The sequence below is a fragment of the Lissotriton vulgaris genome, chromosome 11, assembly GCF_964263255.1.
Source record: "Lissotriton vulgaris chromosome 11, aLisVul1.2, whole genome shotgun sequence".
NCBI lineage: Eukaryota > Metazoa > Chordata > Amphibia > Caudata > Salamandridae > Lissotriton > Lissotriton vulgaris.
The window spans coordinates 1,110,720,262-1,110,735,907 of record NC_141699.1 but is presented as its reverse complement, the minus strand read 5'-3'; the positions used below and the strand labels follow the sequence as shown (position 1 = coordinate 1,110,735,907).

At 43.3% G+C, this 15,646-nt stretch overlaps 1 protein-coding gene across 1 annotated transcript in view; it reads left to right on the top strand.

The window, feature by feature from the left end:
* The window catches only part of LOC147684259 (putative cation-transporting ATPase 13A4), a 202,679-nt gene that overhangs the window by 184,319 nt on the left and 2,714 nt on the right, over positions 1 to 15,646 (top strand). Inside the window, exons 25-28 of the mRNA XM_086944656.1 lie at positions 2,951 to 3,023; positions 6,523 to 6,694; positions 7,183 to 7,403; positions 11,988 to 12,076. Coding sequence (XP_086800782.1) covers positions 2,951 to 3,023; positions 6,523 to 6,694; positions 7,183 to 7,403; positions 11,988 to 12,076 — 555 coding nt within the window. The remainder of the gene's footprint in view (positions 1 to 2,950; positions 3,024 to 6,522; positions 6,695 to 7,182; positions 7,404 to 11,987; positions 12,077 to 15,646) is intronic.

Here is a 15,646-nt window from a genome sequence, read left to right as displayed (position 1 = left end):
AACTGGCTAATGGCTTGCATAATGGAAATTCAACTTACTGTGTGTAACCTGTCAGCATTGGATACAGCCCCTGTATCCTATATAGTCTCATAGGAGTTTGGAATAAAATCTGAAGGAACAATAGAGGACTCATTTGTGGTGGGAAATTTCAGCATATTAGAGAAACCAAGCTTTTGATAGGCACCCCTTCATGCTAGCTGGAGTAAAAAACATAGCACATACTATGGCTGGTACAGAAAGCGGCAGGTTACATACACAAAGACACAGCACAAATAGTTTGTGTGCTATTGGGCATACCAGAGTTTACATGCTTTGTCAGATTATAACAGACCTATTGGTTTTGCCAGTGCTTGATTTCAATGGTGGAAATATTCTTTTAGTGAAAACACTAAATACTAGTTTATAAAACGTTTCAGATGCATCAGTTTGAGCTACATGGAACATTTTGTTTACCTTTTTAAGTCTCACAATTTGCAAAGGGCGAATGGTGTAAGTTAAACATTGGGATGTTCTTCCAGCTGAGGACACTCGGCCAATCGTCTGCATCTTATCCACTCATGGCAGCGAGACATGTTCAAGAAGCCATCTCCCGCAGGAGGGGTCCAGGACATGTGGTCCAATGGAGGGAGCTACCGCACAGTTGAACTGCACTTCTGAACCCCACCCCCCATTGTATAAAGCAGAAGAGGGATAGAAAGTGGGGGAAGAAGGGGCGAGGCTACCATTAGCAGGTGCAGTGGCGCGTGTGCCCTGGACGGTCAGCAGCCACCTGAGCCACACTTGTGGCACATTTTCTTTGCTTGCTCCGAGGTGAATGACCCGCTTGTTAGAGTACTTTGAAGAAGGGCATACTCATTGGATCTAATTTGAAGGCATTATCAGAAGAAACCAGGTCATGACAACCTGTTGTCATGATTAAAATGAAAAGCAAAAGCAACATTTAATTCCAATATTTCTCTGACCATATGGACGTGGGAGGTCTGCACTGAGCAGATGGCACTCGTAGACTTAAGAAGAACTTTTATGCAGCAGGAATGTGACCTAGATTGTAAATATTCCTCCAGCACAATATTTAACACAACCTTGATGTTTACTCCTTCTTTGTGACTTGGGCCCAATCAACTTCATCAGATTAGCCAAGGTGAACCTTCTGACCTGGTCCTTATAGTTACGGGTATGGAGGAACGCAGGAGTCGGAGCGGAGGGTGGGAGGCGGAGTAAGATACGCACTTGGGGTCAGAAATAATGACTGACTCCTGCCCATCCCTTCTTCGTCTCCCACTTATACTGTGTGTACACTAAGAGGTGGCGTTGGGGTGGGAGGAGTACTGCACCTCACGCATTTCATTAACTCTCCTGCCAGCCTGGACGGAGGTTATAAAAAAGGGGGGGTATGCCCAAATGACCCTCCGATACCTGGGCATCAAATGTCACAAATGTATAAACAGAAGGATGGTATGGAGGGATTAAGCACTCATTTATTTTCCACTCAAGGCACAATTAATTACCCTGACGATATCAATTATTTTCAAAAAATTATTAAGAACAATTCAGTAAGACACACATACTATTCGGCAGGACAGTGGGATGCAAGGACAAAAAAATGCATAACAAGAAACATCAAACTTAATGTACATATAACAAAAACAAACGCATATATCACAGTTACAACATCATTATAATACATATACTCAATATAAGTGATGCACTATGAGGAAGGCCTCTCAGCGCCAGAGTTATTAAACCTCTCTCTTATTCCCTAATCTGCGCCCAAGATATCATATCCAGAAAAAAATGCAATTTATTGGACTCCTCAATTATCTGTCACTGGGGGTCGCGTAACTAGTTAGCATGGAGGAGTCTCGTTCGTTATCGGAATTAACCAGGCAAATCGCTCCACCAACTAAGAACGGCCATGCACCACCACCCACAGAATCGAGAAAGAGCTATCAGCCTGAGTTGGCCTAACGGCTAGGGCGCTCGACCTCGGACCTGGAGATCTGGGTTTGAGTCTCAGTAATGTTACCAAACATCCTGTGATTCTGGGCAAATCACTTAATCTCCCCGTGCCTAACAAAAATAAATGTGTGTCCTCATGTAAAGTAACTGGTGCTATGTAAAGTGCTCTGATACCTGATTCAGTTCGGGTAAAGTTCACGCTATATAAAACTCTGCACAAAAAAAAAGAAAAAAAAATCCTTACTCTGTCCAGGCTGGGTGAGGTTTCCCCTGTTGCATGGTCGGAGGGCTTTAGCACATTTCCTGGCCTTGTTCCAGATAGATGTTAGGTAATTTGAGGTATCAAGGAAGCCCGTCACCATGAATCCAGGAAGCTGAAAGTGGCCTTTTCTCTATGCGCTGATGGTCCAGGGTGTGGAGGTTCCTTGATAGCCCTCTTTCCAGTTGTGAACCTCAGAATGGCTGAGTAAAGTTGTGGTAATATACTCCTGTATCTGTAACTCCTGCTGTACCACAGCCTGCTACAGGGCAACTTCTCACGGAGCCCATTGTGGTGGGTAAGTGTTCAAGCTCTGGTGCCAGAATGGTTTAAAACCCCCAAAATATCCTTGTTTGGCTGATCCATGGCTGAGAACCACATTGACTGACCTCAGATTGCATTCAACCAGCTGTATTTAAGCAGACCTTTAAGTCTGTTATTCTTTAAGATGGATCCATGGCATGATATTCATTCTCTATTAGGTCTAACGCTTGTTTGGAAGTCTTAAGCACATTTCTTTTTTGAAAACATGAAAAATGTATACTTCTTTGTGTATTTTGATTGTTGCAGATGCCATTCTTTTACAGCTTTCAGAGCTCTGCCACAAATCCTTGGTTTAGTAATTGCTTTTTGTTTTGGGTTAAGCTCCATAAATATGCAAATAGTTTTCTGCAAAGTCTGTGAAAATAATCAAGACTCAAAACATTTATGGCTGTTTTCTTCATTTTTCAGCAAATCAATATCTTGGGGAATTATCAGCTTCTTGTACAAGATGTGGCCGTCACCGTCTCTGTCTGCTTGACGAGTATGTCAACACGTTTCGCATTTCTATACCTTCTTCAGAATAACTACTACAGCGTGTCCAATATGCACGTCTTCCAGCCGCCTCTAACCCCCTCCCCTTTTACGTGTACAAAACTTTGAAGAGGGCTCCAATTAGAGGGGGCACTTTATGAAAGGTTGCATGTTGAAAATACAGCGTGACGAAAAGTGTTCTGATGATCTTTTTTTATGAAGAACCTGTTTTGATGTATTTCTCACTCTGAAAGGCCAGCAAAACCACCTTGTGACTTTTCTTCTTACCAAACAAAAAGTCACCCTCATTTTTTTTTGTTAAACACCCACACACACTAATCCTTCTTTTGTTTCCCATGTCTCAACCCATTACCTTTTAATTGAACCTCTTTCTCTCCCCCTTCTACATTTTTCTTTGCAGATTACGCACCTCCCCGGTGCAACCATCTTCTTTTCTCCTTCCTGAACTCCTCCCACCCGCAAGGGTCTGACCACCTCTTATCTTTTTTCTACATATCTCCATCTCTCTTCTCTTCTATATTTGACACTGTTCATATGCACCTTTCTTTTCAGGTTTGTGGTAAACAAAAATCAAAGACTAGTGTGGCTATAGGTTTGGCCCTAGTCAAGATCGTTTATTTTAACAAAAATGTGTAGAAAAAAAATTATATATATCCCATTGGTCTGTTGTAGAGTCATTCCCATTTTGCTTCTGCCCATCACCGCATCCAGTACGAGGCTCGGTGCCAGCCCTCTTCACCCATTGGTCTGTGGTAGAATCATTCACATTTTGCTTCCGCCTATCACAGCAAAGAGAATGAGGATTGGATCCAGCCCTCTTCACCCAGTGGCTCACTTCACTGTGATGACTGTGCTTTACCTGTGTGTTTGCCCACAGGCACAAAAAAACACAATCCACTGCATTGCTGGGGAGTGGCCAAGTCAGGGTCATTTTATAACAGCCACTCATGGGTTAACATCATATAATGCCACTTAGTGTGGAGAATGAAGCCTCCGCTCTGGATATCAAAAGCTGTGGTTCTGTGCTGTGCTTGTCCAAGTAAACAGTAACATGCAGTAATCCCTGTTAAGTAATTTAATTTACAAAACTGAGTTTATAGTGATATATTTATTTATGTTTTTATTAAGCCATAGCAAAAGCATACACAAACAAATTATACAAAAGCAAATGCTGACTCTGTTTCAGAAAGCACAAACATACACGCTGAATACACATTGCATCCCTCCTGTTTCCTGCACTTACAGTGAAAACACACACTTTTTGACTAGGTTCTCATCCAAACCTATTACTGAGTACTCCAAACTGACATCAATGAATGAATGATTTTGTATTTCTCGTGGGTGCTGTGAGACATTGGGTTGTTGGTTGAGGGGGGTTTGAGCCCTCTTCAAGCTACAGCCATAATCTCCGTCAGGGTGGACCACTAAAGTCACTAAACTAACCTGCGCTTAAGCCTTGGGTAGCTTGACACAAAAGCAGTCAGGCTTAACTTAGAGTCAATGTGTAAAGTATGCCGGCATCAAACAAACAGTAATAAAGGGAAAACACAGCACAAGAAAATGATCTCATTAATTTAGAAAAATAATGTAAATATGAATATATTATTTGACACTAAAATGACAAAAATTAGTAGAGCAGGAAATATGAAATTTTAAAGTTTATGGCGAAGTCTTGCACCTAAAAGATCAAATCACCAGCCTCGGGCATCTAGGGCAAAGTCAAAAATTATGGTTGACTGCAATGTAGTGCGATTCGGATACAAGAAGTGGATAGAGCCCAGTCTCAAATTACCTTTAGACTTAAAAGAAATGCTCTAGAAAAATGTCTGAGGAACTAAAGTTCAGTGGAGTAAGGCAGGTAGCAGTGTCTGAAGAGGGGAGCTGCTAGACAAAGTCACGGGGAAAAATTCTTTATTTTATTTTTAGAAGTCAATATTCAGCGCGACAATGCTGCAGGCTGAAGCCAATAAGGGCTCCACAAGGCCAGATACTCCTTCTGCTAGGAGTTGCTGAACAGGATTTGCTGCTCCTGAGAGAATGTAGCAGGAGCTGCCGTGAAGTCAGGCTGACCGGCAATGCACCTTGGGGGGCAGACAAGCAGATTGGTCCCTGTCTCCTCTAGGGTTGCAGAACCCTTTTGCGCCAAACTTTTTCTAATGTCCAAGCTTCTGATTTTGTCCATCTGGGCACCTTCAGCGCCACTACCAAGGATCCAGGATTGGAGGGTCACCGCATGGAGGTTTAAGACTTGTTCAGGCTGGGTCCAGGTGCAGGGTCGAGAAGGTTGGAGCCTTTTCTGTCCCTGAGGCTCGATGGGGGAGGCCAGAAAACTAGCCCTTGGAGTCACTCTGTTGGTTCTGGCTTCAATGAGAAGTGCAGGGCAAAATAGCAGGGCAGACCGCTGGGTGCTCAGGGTAGGCAGCAAAGGAGCCTTTCTTGGTGCAGCAAAGCGGTCTTCTGAAGTAGGCCACAGCAGCAGACAGTCCTCTAGGTGTCTTTCCACTGATTCAGTAAGTGAACTGAAGAGTGTGTCCGAAGGGCCTATTTTTCTTTCTGTTACCTTCTTTGCAGTGGGAGAAGTTTCATTTCATTTCATTTCATAAAAACTTTGTTCCAGCAAACAATTGCTTGTCTTTCAAGTTGCTTAGAATTTTCCTTCCCTGATCTGGCTCCAGACTGGCTGCAGGTAAAATGAACTATTGTGGAGTTCTTTGTGTAAGACAAGGCACACCCTTTGCCTGGCAAGTGGGATGTGCCTAGCACTGCCCCACCATCTTGCCTGAGATGGCCCATCCAGACACACCTAATCCCGCTATTGTGTGACTGTCTGAGATGAATATAGAAAGGTCAACTACCTCCCACACCCAGTCATGTGACCCAGGAACAAACAGACTGCAGTTGCCAAATAGTAGGAGCACAACAATTCCACCTTTCTAAAAGTGCAATTTGCAAACTTGTGACTTAAAATTCCACATTACCATTAAAGAGGATTTTAAATTACACTTTTTCAGACAGACACCAAATATTACTTTTCTGCCTGCTCTTAATCAAAAGGTAGAACTTATGAAATACAATAAGGTAACACCATGATATCCTGTGGGAGAGGTAGGGCTTTCTTCATTTTGGAAATTGTCTAAACAATGGTATTGAGAATAAGAAGGTGAAAATAAAATTGAACGTCTAGTTACGATGAGGGAACCATTGATAGGTGGGCACCAAATGGAAATTGCACTCCTCTTGCAAAGGTCTGGGAGAATATAGGCACCTAGAATAACTCACTAACTATAGTAAAGAAAATACTTTAAAATAAGGAAGATGGGGCCCTATGGGTTCATCTTTAATAGCATTCTGGTTTACATAATAGTCATCTGTTTTTAATGGTTTAATATCAAGTCTCATAGATGCTGTTTTAAAATGAGTCATTTTACTCCACTTTCATCACCCATACTCTGCTTGCATGATTATACCTCTATGTTTTCTTCTTGCAGTGAGCTTGACCCATGCGTACCCGAAACTTGCCCCATACCGACCTCCTGCTCAGCTGATCTCCCCCCCTCTGCTGCTCTCTGTGCTCCTGCACACACTCTTCACATTTGCCATCCAGATCTGTGGATTCATTGTTGTCCAGATGCAGCCATGGTACTCTCCAACACCGTCCAGGTACAAATTTGCCCACTGCAGGAACGGCTACTGTATGATTTATATCACTGTGATGAAGCCCAACATGAGGATACATGGCTGAAACATGTTGAGGCTTGCCTGTGTTTACTGGTGCTTGTCTCTGTCTGACACACTCCCAGGTAAAGTCAAACTATCTTTCATGACATTATTCTAAATCCTAGCTCCTATGTCTTTCATTGACTATCTTATAAATTCTTTAATCAAAAGGAAAATGTAGCAGCATATGAACCTTGGCAAAACTAGTGTTCTGGGCATAGCAGAACAAATTTAAGTGCGAGCAATCAGTGGTTTAATGTCATTTTCAGTGCCCCAATAGCCATACCATGAAGAATTGTGAGGGTGAGCATCAATTTCTTTTTTATTGTAAGAAGTACTGTTTCTTTCCATGAATAAATGGAGACTTGATGAATGAAAATGGGTCTTTCTGTTTTTTGAAAAGATATTAATATATCATGTACCTTCTGCAGGCTGTGCGTGCCATTGAACACCACCTCCGATGGGGCTACATACAATGTCTCTGGCATTGCAGATTCAAATGTAACCAGATCTGGAGGGCTCTGGTCAGCCAGCTACAGCCGCATAAGCTATGAGACGACCACTCTCTGGCCTTTGACTACAATCAACTGCATTATTGTCGCCTTCGTGTTCTCCAAAGGAAAACCCTTCCGACAACCGATTTATACAAACTGTGAGTACTGGCAGGGAACAACTATCAGATGAAAGGCATTGCTGCTTTAATGTTGTCAAAGGTTTCCTACAGGCAGGCTTGACACTCTTGATGGGCACAGTCTTTCGGTTGTAAGGTCCACCTGCTAAACAACGCCCGGCTAGAAAATAATTTTCTTAACACTTGCTCCACTTCATGTAGAGATGTCCTGGAGCAACATAAAATAGAATGATGCAGCAGCCTGCTGAAGAATGGGTACCAAAATAATTCTGAGCACTGCAGGAGCACTGGTGTCTGTAAAGAACAGCGGACCCATTTAATAAGCACTGGCAAAGCCAATAGGTCTCACTATTTAACTGTGAATGTGCTTCTTCGTTAATTGGTTGTGTGGCTGGGTGATTGCTGCGAATGTTTAAAATAATGATTCAGTGCATTGATGGATGGATGAGTGAGTGATAGAGTTCATGGCTATCAATCAATCAGTTCAAATTTTTAGAGCTCAGCACTCTCACCCCTGAGGGTATCTGGGCACTGGGGTGCGAGGTCTCCAATAAAAAGCCAGGTCCTGATGAAACAGCAGGAAGCTGGAAGAGGCAAGCAGAAAAAGGCACAACATAGGGCAAAAAATGAGTGAGCAGAAAGCAAAAGAGAGCAGAAGAGGGCAAAACAGGAAGAAGAAAAACAAGCAGAAAAGGCAAAACTGAGGGCAGAAAAATGAGCAGAAAAAACCAAAACAGAGCACTGGAGGGTCAAACAGAGAGCAGAAAAATGAGCAGAAAAAGCCAAACAGAGGGTAGAAAAACAAGCAGAAAAAGGCAAAACAGAAGCAGAAAAACAAGCAGAAAAAGGCAAAACAGAGGGCAGAAAAATGAGCCGAAAAGGCAAAACAGAACAGACTAGAGCCTCAATCATTATTTTATTGATATGATTTGTTTTGTTTCTGGAAACTATGAATATGCTGCAAAAATGACCCATTGTTAAATGCTTTTTTTTCTAGTATTCAGAAATGTGTAGACATACTGGTTTCATATGTTTTTCCTCCACAAACTGCAAGTAGGTTGATAATAAGAAGAATTCATTACCAGATAGAAAAATGGAAAACTGAGGTGGAAAATTGATACTACAACTCCATATCCAAAATTTAGGAAGACTGTGATGAAAACTGTTTGTTCATGCTATTTAACAAAAAAAGCTCATGAGTTCTTAAACATAATTTCCCCCATAATAAAAAAAAACAATTGTTGCAATATATTGCCTATTTATTTGGTTCTGTCCAGAGTGATCCATAAACACCAAGTACCTTTAGGCTCCCCAATATGTGGGAAAAGGATGGACATTTAGTCTGGATAACATTTGTGGAAAAAAAGTTGTGAAGACTTAATGGGAAGTGCCCAAATATCAAACAAGGGCTCAACACTTGGATAGAAATCTCCTCAGCAACTTATAGGTTATTTCCATTTTTTACACTTATTACATGAACACTAGTGTTGTGAAATTACTGCTGTTTGTAGTTTCTGGTCCCATAAACGAAAACACAACAAAATTAAAGCAGTCCTTCCAGGAACAACAAATCAGTCTTGCAGAGAGGACACCAGGTTGCAGCAGCAGACAGTCCTCTGAGAATCCTTCCCAGATCATGCAGTGAACAGAAGAGTGGGTCTGAAGGTTCTATTTTTATATTGTGGTGCCCTTAATCTGGAAGGTGGGGGAAAGGTTCTTTGAAGTGCAGGGAATTTCCAGGTGCCCCTGACCTGGTTCCAAGCTGGCTGTAGTGACAAGGTGGAGGTGACAGGTCTTTAGTGTGAAGGCAGAGCACACCCTATTCCATTGTAAGTTCAAGTTCAAATATTTGAATAGCGCACTACTCACCCAGAGGGTCTCAAGGCGCTTGAGGGAGGGTGGTGATTTACTTATCGAATATCCAGGTTTGTAGTTGCTTTCTGAAAGAGAGGTGGTTCTGAGTAAGGGGTGGAGGTGGGTGGGGAGAGAATTCCAGGTTTTAGCCGCTAAGTAGGAGAAGGATCTTCCCCCCATGGTGGATCTGTGGATGCGCAGAATTGCAGCGAGGGCTTGATTGGACGATCGTAGTTGGCGGGAGGGGGTGTAGAAGTTGGGCTGTGCTCGGCTCAGCCCCATCCTGCCATCAGATGGCTCATTAAGGCACACTTAATCCCTCTATTGTGTGACTGTCTGGGAGGAATTCCTAATCTAACTGTCAGCTACACCCAGTCATGTGACCCAAGACAGACTGCAAGCACAAAGGGGTAAGGGAAGGAAAATGGGAAATTTCTAAAAGTGGCATTTTAAAAGTGTAATGAAAAATCCAAATTTACCGTTGAAGAGGATTTAAGAATTACAATTTCATAGATAATAAACATGGCCTTTGAAACCTGGTCCCAAGCAAAATGAACAATTGTTAAATGTAATAAGGCAACCCAATGTTATCTTATGGAACAAGTAGGCCTCAAAGTAAAAAAAATGAGTTTAGGCATTTTTCATTACTAGGATAAGTAAAACTTAAAAGTATATGTCCAACGTTTTAGTTACAATGCACCCTGACGTACTGGCGACCTAGGGCATATCTTAGGGACTTGTATGCAATAAAAGAAGAGTTTAAAGTTTGGCAAGGTGGTTATATTGCCAAGTCGCATTGGCAGTTAAAAACCGCATTCAGGCTGCAGTGAAAGGCCTGGGACATGTTTTAAAGTGGCACTTAAGTTAGTGGCACAATAAGTGCTGCAGGCTCACCAGTAACATTTAATTTACATGCCTTGGGTATGTGGGAAACTGCATTACAAAGGACTTAAAATTATATTAAATATGTCAATCAGGTGTAAGTCAATCAAACCATGTTTAGGTGAGTGGGCATAAGCCCTTTAGCACAGGTTAGTGGGGTAAAGTGCATGGAGTCCTAAGACAAACAAAAACTAATTTCAGCCCCAGAATGGAGCCAAGTAGGCAAAATGTTTAGGGGAGACCATCTCAAAGCTGGAAGGTCTAAAAGTGTCAGAGACGTGCTGTGAGGCTTGATGGTGTTAGAGACCCGGCACGAGGAATGCTGCATGAGGTACATTCTTTGAAGTGAAAGGAAATAAACCATGGAGTGTTTTCAGTTCAGGCCATCATCAATCTGGGCCCAAACCACAGACCACCAAACCACAGCAAAAAGAGCCAGATATACTGAGACCTGTCCTAAATGCAACAGGAGAAATCATGAACGGGCCTCAGCATCCATCACTGGGGACACTCGGGCCTCAGCATCCATCACTGGGGACACTAGAGCCTCAGCATCCATCACTGGGGATACTAGGGCTTCAGCATCCCTAACTGTGGATACTGGAGCCCCAGCATACTTCATTGGGGACACCAGGACCCCAGCATACTTCATTGGGTATATTATGACCCTAGCATCCTTCTCTGGGGATACCAGGGCCCCAGCATCCATCCGAAGGGATACTAGGGCCCCACCATACTTCATTGGGGGACTAGAACCCTAGCATCTTTCACTAGGGATACTAGGACCCCAGTATCCTTCACAGGAAATAGTAGAGCCTCAGCATCCTCCACTTGGGATACCAGGGCCCCAGCCTCCTTCACTGGGGATACTAGAGCTCCATCATCCTTCATTGGGGATGCTAGGGTCCCAGCACATTTCACTCTGGATACTAGGGCCCTAAGATCTTCCTCTATTGCCCCAGCATCCTTAACAGGGGATGCTAGAACCCCAGCATCCTTCACCGGGGATACTAGGGCCCTAGCAACCTTCATTGGGGATACTAGGATCCCAGCACATTTCACTCTGGGTACTAGGGCCCCAGGAATTTTATCTTGAGATACTATTGCACCAGCATCCTTCACCGGGAATACTGGGACCCTAGCATCCTTCGCTGGGGATACTAGGGCCCCAGCATCCTTCACAGGGGATGCTAGGGCCCCAGCATCCTTCACTGGGGATACTGGGGCCCCAGCACCCTTCACTGGGGTTTATTGGGCCCCATCATCCTTCACATGAGATTCTAGGACCCCAGAATCATCCTTCACTGGCGATTCCAGGGCCCCAGCATCAATCAGAGGGGATACTGGGGCCCCAGCACACTTTACAGGGTATAATAGAACCCTAGCACCTTTCACAGGGTATACTAGGGTCCCAGCACATTTCACAGAGGATACTAGGGCCCAAGGATCTTTTTTAAAAAAAATACTATTGCCCCAGCACCCTTCACAGGGGATACTGGGGCCTCCACATCTTTCACTGGGGATACTAGGGCCAAATCACATTTCACTTGGGATACAAGGGCCACCAGGGGCACTAAGTGATGACTGCCCTCAATTCACCTTCTTCCCACAGTACAATTATACCCCAACAGGGTCTCTGGTACAAAGTGGTGACTGCCCTTAGGGCGTCCTTTACCCATTGTGAAATAATTGCTGAATAGTGCCTCCAGCGGCCTACAGTGAAGTTCTCGTGTAACAACATTCTGCCCATTTGTGAGATGATGTCTGAATTGCGCCACCTGGTGGTGACAGTCCTCAAGGCAGCTGTTTACTTCAAGAATCCTGGAAAGGAAATCCCTAGTCACTCATTTCTCTGTTTTGATTTCACAGATATATTCTCACTCCTGCTGGTGGCGCTGCTAACGGCTTGCATCTATCTTTTGTTTGCGGATGTTGAGAACATATATGCAGTACTGGAGGTGAGCAAGAGTTCTAACAAGCATTAGCAAAGGCAATATGTTTATAGGTGAAAGTGTGGTTGTGTAGACAGGTGTGTGTGTGTGAATGCAAGAATGTGTATGTGGCTAGAAGAATTGATAGGTGACTGAATGCATGGATGGATGAAATGCTGAGCGAGTGCATGAAAAGATGGCTTCATAAATGTATATCTTGTCATGCCGCTGGTTCAGTTCCAGCACAGCAGTCCCTCTCAGGCTGTGCAAACTGTACCCCAGGGTCCCCAGCCTTTCCAGTCAAGGAGCACTGAGCAGTATTTGTGTCTCAGCCAAAATGGCGAGCAGATTCTGAATCACAAAAGAACATATATGCTTTAATGTGCTATAAAAGGGCGGAAGGGTGAATTGCCATGGTATGGAATCCATGATGCCTAAATGATGAAGGTAAATTTGATGTAATCAACAGGATTTAAGGGGAGTTGGATTTATTGATACATTTTGCATTTAAACATATTATTCAGGGATGTTAACCTCAAGAAGACCAAAGACGTGGGGTTTTCTGAAGAAATACTTGAACGGTAATGACAGATTAAAAAGCCCATTTTGCCAGGACTAGACCTGGATTAATTTTAAATTAAGTCACGTAGTTTTCTTAATTTCGGGAACTTTGTGTCTGTTATGTGAAATTCCTGAAATTCTCCAAATCCACCACTTTGTGTAATTACCTGGCATTCCTGGTGTAAATGTACTGCAAATGCATGGGAACAACAGAACACGAACAGCTGTTGTTCGTAGTACGTTTGTTGTTTGCACTGTATTTTAGGCTGATATGCAACTCTGCAAGGTAACTGGCCACTCCTCCTGAAAGGTTTATGTGACAAATGGTGCCCTTCGCAGTGCCTGGGCACAGTGACATTGGTGATTGGTGCAATGTGGACTTTAAATACAATTTAAAAAGGGGTCCTGGGGGACTTTACCTCTAGGAACCTTTAGCAGGCAGCAGGGATTTAGTTGTATTGCTAGTACTGTGCAAGTAGCAATTCAACACAAGGGTTGAATGAATATACCAGGCATAGACTGGGTTCACTTTGAACTAATTTCAAGATAATGTTAAATAATATGCTGATGCATAATCCATCCAGAAATGAAGGTCAAACAATAAAACATTTCAATCAACCACACCAATGGCTATTAAAACATGTTTTATTTACATGCATGCAATGTTGTTAAAGATAAAATGCTCTGATGAGTGATTATTCAGTGTGACAAATATGAAAAAGTGGCGTGCATATTCAAAAAGAGTCAAATTAATCTTTATTCCAGAAATGTATTCAGCATTGGGGACCAGTGAGTCTATGTGTTGTCTAAAGTCACAGTGTTTCGGCCGCTATAGTTAAGGAGAGGTCAGCATCAGGACTAGGGAAGAGTGGAGAGCACTATGGCCTATAAAAAAATCTTTGGACAAGCAGTAATCATTCTAGGGCTATTACATTCTATAGTATGTGTAATCCCAGTGTAGATATTTTGGGAATTAACTGATCTATTGTGGATATTTGTTTTTAATGAATAAGCCACTGAAGCTGGTACCAGGGCTCTGAACAGCCCTGATCTTGAACCAAAGACACCCAGCGCATGAGTTATTGTCCCTGGAGCAAGGGTATTTAGAGGCTGCCCTTTCAAAGACCATCAAGCTCAGAATAATCAGACCACCATTTCACTTGGTTCCTAAGGCTAAACAGAGGAAAGAGGGTCTTCCCTCTCTTCCATCAGTGATAGGCTGACCAATGAGCAGTGATCTCTTAGGAAAGAACCATTACAGCATCCTTTAAGTTTTTGTCTGAAGTTATCTGGTGAGCTCATGTTTTGGTTGAACCCTTTATTTACAATCCAGAATTAGAATCTGCAATGGCAGGGTCTATTTTACGTTACAAGCTAAGGTTCCCCTGACTTTATACAAATTGCCAAAATTATCAATATCATATGTAAGCAACCGCCTGATCCAGCTGCCGCTTGAACCTTAGTGCGCTGTTTAGTTCGGTTTTAGTCTAGAAGTGTATCATTTCTTGCTGATGAATGTCCTCTTTTAGATATATTATTACTGCATTATATATTGGCTCTCTTTTTTTAATGCTGATTTTTATAAATTGATCAATAGGGATATTGGGATATTAACAACAAAACATTCTAGTATTTTGCTATATTTAACAGAGTCGGTAATGTAATGTAATGTATAGGCATTTATATAGCGCACTACTTACCCGTAGGGTCCCAAGGCGCTTCGACCGCTGCGAAACCCTTCCTGGCTTCCCTGAGAGATGGTCCCTTAATGGGTATCTCCAGGGTGAGACCAGGCATCCCCGGCGGTCTGGTGGGGCCGTTAGTGAAGATGAGGCAAGCTAATGCCCAGAGTTGCCGAGTGTGATCGCTGATCAGAGTGGGCACCGAGGCGAGAGAATTATCGAGTCCGCTGACCCTGGTCCAGAAACCTGCCGCTCCGGGAATCGAACCCTGGTCCCGGGCCGTCCTCTGCTCTTGGGTCTGCCGCCTCTAACCAGTGAGCCACACTACTTCACCTCGGTGTGGTAGACTGTAATAAATAATAATAAATCTGATTTTGTGAAGCGCGATCTACTCACCCTTACGGGTCTAAAGGTGCTGGGGCTGTTGTGGAAATTAAGTGAGCTATTGCCCAGAGTCACATGGTGCTGGGCTGAGCTGCCTCCGGAGCCGGGGATTGAACCATGAACCCTGTGCTCCCAGTCAGTTGCCCTGGCTGCTGCACCACACCTCTCCACTCCACACTGTAGAGACTCCTGTGCTACTGAACTTCTTTTGAAATCCTTGGTGGCACCAGGACTGGAAGCAGAAAAATTGGATCTTGCAATACCCTCAAAGAGGCTTCCCCTAGAGCAGCCTCTTCCATCCTGACCTCACTGCTAGCTGAGCGGAGATGCTTCACAATCACACGACAAATCTAGGTATAGTTGGGTCGGACTGTCCATAGGAAGAGCCTTTTTTGTTTTGCTAATAACTTTGGTGCCGTTTGACAAACGATCACCCCCTTCAGCTCCGAGCTGGAAAGTTTTAGGGTGATCTGTCAAGTAGGGACCTTCAAAAAGAGGCAGCCCATTTTTTGTATATGGAATTTTAGACAACAATACAGAACAAAACAGGTGAGCACCATGACATCAAATTCAATCTTATCACCGCGTTCAAGGCCAGGGCTGTCAGCGTGACGCGATTGTCAAAATGAAGATGTGCAAGGATTTTCTGTAGACAAGAGAGCAGCGGGTCTTGACTTGAGGAGTGAACCAATCAATAGAATCTCATTGATGATACAATTAATAGAGAGGCAGCTCTCATTTAACTCTTCTGGAAAGTCCAAAGAAGCATTGATATTGGTTAGATTGATTGGAGCATTTTTCAAGGAAAAAAGGGGTTGAGGGTCATCAGCACAACATGAAAGACCACCTTTTAATGTTTAGTAAGGTGTCCCTGGGGGATACAGAGATATTAGAGGGATGAATGAGACAGTTGACACTTGAGGAATGCTGCTGGACACTCAGGGAATAATTTGAGAGACCGAATTCTGGC